Raw genomic sequence first — 5976 nt, 5'->3', positions numbered from 1 at the left:
ATTATTATTATTATTATTATTATTATTATTATTATTATTATTACATTGGGGAATTAAAGGATGTGTAAAGATGTAGTTTCATTTTTCTCCAAATAAAACACAAAACTGACATAAATAATAGGTAGATAGGGGATATAATTTGCATCAAATAGCATTATTTTCCATCTGGATGTTTCTAAAACAGTTTAATATCTACCTAAATGTCCCTGCTGTCTTTTGTCAGGGCATCCTTTTGACTCTTCATTGTGATAATTTGACAAAATCTCAGAACAACAAATTAGCCTCATGCTAAGGCTAATGCTGTGATGGAAAAATTCTTAGTTAATTTAAAAAAAGAATAATAACCCTTAATGTCCTGATGCATCTCAGCACCCTTAATAGCTCAGTAAATCCCTGGCTCTAAAAGCTCCTAAAGGATCAGACACACAACATCCTCTCAGTATTAAAACATGTACTGATGAAGTATGTACATAGTGGGAAGTGAGCTTGGTCTCATTTAGTAAAATAGATCTGAAATAAACATTTATGTGGAGAGGGACACAACTGTATTAACAAAACTAATAACAAAATTGAAAGMAAATTTATAGTGGAAACCTTTTGTTTTCCTCAGAACACAAACCTCAGTCTCCATAATTTCTGTTTTATGCCTCATTTTATTCAAACAAGACACAATCTAAAGTGCCTGTGACATAAATAGTTTTCAAATATTAAAAGTCAAAGAAAACATCCTTATTTTTAAGAAAATTGACATAATACACGATTTAACCCATTTTGTAACATAAGAGGCATATTTTCTTTCGAAGCGAAACAGGAAGTGACATCAAAGGGAAACTTTATGTTAGAAAACTCCCTGGTCTTTGTTCATTGAAACAATWTTATTTGAAATTTGACTCTTCTTCATCTCTCTCTGATTGTGACTCAAAATAATCTAAGGAAACATCTGATTCTTCTCTAGTTTTTGCTGTTGGCCGTTGTAGCATTGTTTTGTTARCATGCAGACTATCCCCTTTGACATCACTTCCTGTTACTTTAAATGCAAATATCTCAACTGTTCATCTGTAGTGGTCACCTCGAGGTGGAATAAACAGTTCCACCTGTCTTTGACCTTGGTCTCAGAAGGTTGAATCCTCATAATCGAGTGATTTCTTACATCTCATGCATTAAATTTTTCTTGCAATAAATTAAGATTGTCCTTCAAAAAATGCATTCATGTTTGTTATAAAAAATATTGATGTCACAGGCACTGTAAGGTCATCACTTTGGAACCTAAAAAGAAAGTGAAGGTTCGTGTTCAAGAACGAAATATATTTGAATAAATTATCGAAGAATTTAAGCAACTGATACAATCTAATTGTTGCAAAGATTTTCCAAGTTATTTCTTATTGTTTTTATTTCTCTGTGAGTTGAAGGTTTAGGACTTCAGGTATTAAATGCTTGCTCCTGGATTAAATCTATAAGAGACAATTCAACAGAGTAGATTATCCTCCAGAAATGGTCTTAATCTATTAATAGCCTCCACTGTAGCCAAAAACAAAGGAGGCAGACAGTGGGTGGCACAGATAAATAGAAGGGTACAGAATCATAGGGCTCATTGGTTTGTCCATCCTCTGCTGTGGGGGCAACTCTTTCTCAAACACAGGTAAGGTCCTTTGTGGAACTATTTTTATTTTTTTAACCTTGAAATTCTCTTGATATAACGTAATCTATTGTAGAAGTTTTTCATAAACTGAAAATATGAAATGAGGTTATTTTTGAAGAAGTAAACCTGCACAAGTTTGGCTTTTTTTTTTTGTTGTTGTTGTTGTTGTTTTTTTTTTTCAAGTTGTGATGTTGAGCAAATTTTACAGGAGACAAACTTATCTGATACTTTTAATAGCCCAATTTCTTTTAAAAGTCTGTGTAGATGAGAATACTTCCTAACCCAAAAAAATAAAAATTTAAAAATTTAAAAAAAACTGCCTTCAGTGGATTAAATTTTGTCTAAATGCTTTCCAGCCCTAAAAGCAGTCCAATTCAGGTTGATGCAATTTTTCCAAAACAGTTCAGAGTTTCTGCCAAAACTGGCTGCGCCGCAAAGCCCCCGCAAGAGTTAGTGGTAACTCTCTGATCCATACTGGGCWGCACCAGAGCACAAACAGCCCTCACAGCTGTCTGATCTATTTGGGGAGACAGGCCACTCCAAATTCCTCTAATGCAGATAATCCTGAGGAGAAAGATGGGGATGAAGGGGATGAGAGGTGAATGACGGATGGCTGTCACTCTGGAATTTTCCAAATCCACTGGAGGGGCTTGCAACTTCATTATATGAGGAGGTTTTATGGGTCGTCATTCGTGATTCAGACTGCAGTGTAAAAAAAGTGGGGTGAGGGAGACGGGGTTAGATCAGGAGAAGGAAGCTGGTGTTTATGAGAAAGAGCAGTGAGAGAGGAGATACAACAGGAGACAGAATGAAACGTCTTGAATAAAGTACCTCAAAGTGATACTCGAGTGAAAGTTACCAGAAAGAGACATTAAAGTTAATATTTTAGTAAAAATCTTAAAGTATCTGACATTTTTCTGTACAAAAGGAAATTTCTAAAATTTTGAGTAAAAGTAAGCATAAAGATTATTTTTACAAATAAACTGAAATGAAAGCAAGTCAAAGTGAAAAAGGAGTAACAAGGCTAAAACGTAAGGTGTCCGAAAAATAATTACTCTAGAAATGCATAGATTACCAACGTTTTTACTTACGTTAAGTAATGAAGAACTTGTACGTTGTCACTTTACACCTCTGCTTTGTTATTTTAGAGATGCCAGAAAAAAAATAAAGTAAAAAAATAAATCATCTTTCTGCTTTGGAGCTTTTTTTATTGATCACAATCAAAATGACAGTCTCTGTAGTGCCAATTTAGGAAAAAAACAATGGGAAATACAGTTTCAGTCATCACAGCATCACATTAATTCAAGCAAGTATTATCACATTCATTCTAGTAATAAATTTCAGTTTAGGTATGTATTATTTGTTCCTTTTTAATGTATCTAATGAACATGTATTTTTCTTCCATTTGTTCTACTATTGCATTTTTATTATGCTGCATTTTAAACCTTAATAGCCAAACAAAAGACTCAAAGATTGACAGCTCAGAGTTTTGTTTGCTCAATCATAATTTGGTTTTGTATGGTTTAAGCAGTCTTGCAATCTGGATCTCTGTCAGAGTAGTAACAACAACGTTTTTTTTTTAATTTCCTTAAAATGTCTGAGGCAATAACTGGACACAGTTAATGTATTACCACACAGTGACTTGTTCACAAACAAGCAGGTTTTCAGCTGCTTCATTCTGATTCCCAGCAGGCTTCTCGGGGCACCATGGTTTCGATTAATCAGAACATTGATAATCATGACACCTCAGCTTCATTTGCAATTTTGGGCCTCTAAAAGAAAAAACAGAAACAAACCCTGATTTTATTTGTTTGAGCTTTTATCTTTTAAGCTTTATTTCTTTGATTTACTCGCAATAACATTTGGTATTCGCGGTCAAACTGCAGTTTATTTTCACCTGCTGCTCAGTGATTTTCCTCAATAATCTTGTTTACGTCTGTCAGTCATGAAGTTCAGAGGGACTGTGTAGCTTCKTGTGTAATCAGCATCTGCTCCACATTCAAGCATCAGGAGAGCAGACAAATGAGGCGGGCTGGTAGATGAACAATGGCAACTGTTAAGTGTGTGTGTGTCAGTGTGTGAAGTGTGTGTTTCTAATTCCTTCTGTGTCTCCTCCAGTGGGATCTCATCAGCAGAATGCCTGAGCATGTGTGAGTGATTAGGCTTTGTTTTCTTAAATATACACTCAGATAAGGGGCCACTTGGCACCACAGAGACAGAAAATAAACATGTTTGCCTATATTTGACCTTATTATTAAATTATGTACATTTTCTTTTACAGGCAAGAGGTAAGTTTATTTTAAGRTCTAATCCTTCGCTTGTTGCACCAAATCCAGAATATTATGTCTCATATGATGTTTGTGTTGATAATATTCTGTTTATACAGAGAAAATCAAAGATATCAGCCTCAAGGAAGCTGATGCTGAAGGTGAGACGTTTGGTCAACTTGTTTCTTTTGCCTCTCTATCATGTAGTACCCAGATATGACCACCAGAGAGCAATAGAGATGAACAAATAACTTCATTTCAACCATCCTGATGGTTTGTTTGTTCAGAGTCTGATGGTGGCAAAAGCCAAAGAGGAACTAGAACAAGAAATCCTCATCAAAGAAGGGGAGAAACAGAAGTATCTCGCAGAGAAAGCTCCTCCTCTGAACACCAGTGGCCTCAGCCTCGCTCAGCTGCAGGTGTCTCTCTAAACTCCCTGTTCAAGTCGTTTCACTTCTTAATAGCTGGAARGTTGCTCCTTTTTTATCTGTTCCTGCCTGTTTCAACACACCCGATTCAGTAATTAAATCACCTTTTTTAAGTTCTGCAGAGGCCTCCCAATCACACATTTATTTGAATCAGGTGTGTTGGAAMAGAGAAACCTCTTAATTGTGCAGGACAGTGGGACTTGGGGATCAGGATTGGACACCCCATGAGCTAAAGGCTAACTCAAGCAGGGCCAAAAGTCAGTAATTAGCTATATCAGTAATTAAAAATAAGCATTTAAAAAAAAAAGCTTCATATTTTTGTCACTTTTTAAATTATTATTCTGTGAAAAACTGTATAAAATTTCTAACAGAATGCCCCAGGTTGCACTGGAAATGCACACAATCCTGCTTCCATTATTTACACAACCACAAATAATCACTTAATTGGATGTAATAAAAAAGCAATGAGCTAAACTGACAGTGATTTTCATGAAGCACAAGCAAATATTAAGATGAGGACTGGTTGAAAGTGGACTTATTGTGTTTTTAAATCTTTCCATTTCGCATCTAAATCATTCACTTGGTGTTAAATAAAGTGGAACTGCAATGTTTTGGTTTCATTTCATTTCATTTTATTTTGACGCAGTCAAAGTCTTTAAAACCAAACCCAAACAAGGTGCCCCCCCACCCCCCATCTAATTTTGGTTTTGGCCCTGCTTCAGCTAGCTGTTAGCTTGTCAAACTGGTTCAAAAACAAACTTTATTTCTCCAATCTGAGGTGTCTATAACAGGTCAATTATTATTTGTTTGAATCCTTTTCACAGAACCAAACTATCACTTTAACTAAACAAAAGAATCCCAAATAATATCKTACAAAATATTAGCCTTGATGTTTRACTTTGTGTTTAGGATCTCTGTCGAGAACTCCACTCCAAGATAGACGTGGTGGACGAGGAGCGATATGACATCGAAGCCAAAGTCACGCTCAACACACGCGAGGTGAGAGAGCGCGCATCGTTCTTCCCGCTCACTTTCAGCGCTGACAGGAAGCGTCTCTCAATGTTTCTCCGTCGCCGGACCAGATTAAAGACCTGAACATCAAGGTGCTGGACCTCAGGGGGAAATTCAAGAGGCCTAATCTTCGGCGCGTTCGTGTGTCYGCCGACGCCATCCTGCGCTCGCTGCTGGGCTCCAAGCACAAAGTGTCCATGGACCTGCGGGCCAATCTCAAGTCTGTCAAGAAAGAAGATACTGAGAAGGTGTGTGCRGATGGGAGAGGGGGTCGACGCTGGTATTCTGTACGTACAGGGAAAAAAACTCTTCAAGAAAAAAATGAYGAAGCCTCCTTAGGGGGTAAACATGAATATTCCTGGTACATTCATGACATCAGAGCTGTACTATGGAACACCTCAAACTGTGTTTATGTGTGTGAAAGTTGTGTTTGAACAGTTGAATAGTAGTARACAAGTGTGGGGTGGTGACTGTGTGAGAGAGAGGAGAGGCGGTGCAGGAATCCAACAATGATCCCATTGTACACAGGAGAGTAGCTTTTGTGCCTGGCCTCACTGGTCAGTGTGTGTGTGTGTGTGTGTGTGTGTGTGTGTGTGTGTGTGTGTGTGTGTGTGTGTGTGTGTGTGTGTGT

The 5976-nt window shown here is 37.1% G+C and overlaps 1 protein-coding gene across 2 annotated transcripts in view; it reads left to right on the top strand.

Moving 5' to 3' along the window:
* Positions 1-5976, top strand: part of tnni1a (troponin I type 1a (skeletal, slow)) — a 9244-nt gene that overhangs the window by 1824 nt on the left and 1444 nt on the right. The window contains exons 1-7 of one of the 2 annotated variants that reach the window (XM_014017986.1): positions 1572-1639; positions 3758-3789; positions 3921-3927; positions 4026-4067; positions 4194-4325; positions 5244-5333; positions 5417-5593. In XM_014017986.1, coding sequence (XP_013873440.1) covers positions 3776-3789; positions 3921-3927; positions 4026-4067; positions 4194-4325; positions 5244-5333; positions 5417-5593 — 462 coding nt within the window. In that variant the 5' untranslated portion in view covers positions 1572-1639; positions 3758-3775. Of the gene's footprint in view, positions 1-1571; positions 1640-3757; positions 3790-3920; positions 3928-4025; positions 4068-4193; positions 4326-5243; positions 5334-5416; positions 5594-5976 lie in introns of those variants that run through there. The other variant, XM_014017996.1, reaches the window with a different exon arrangement.

This window comes from Austrofundulus limnaeus, unplaced genomic scaffold, assembly GCF_001266775.1.
Source record: "Austrofundulus limnaeus strain Quisiro unplaced genomic scaffold, Austrofundulus_limnaeus-1.0 Scaffold3, whole genome shotgun sequence".
NCBI classification, from domain to species: domain Eukaryota; kingdom Metazoa; phylum Chordata; class Actinopteri; order Cyprinodontiformes; family Rivulidae; genus Austrofundulus; species Austrofundulus limnaeus.
The sequence above is the reverse complement of the archived record's forward strand: the minus strand, read 5'-3'. Positions and strand labels throughout refer to the sequence as shown.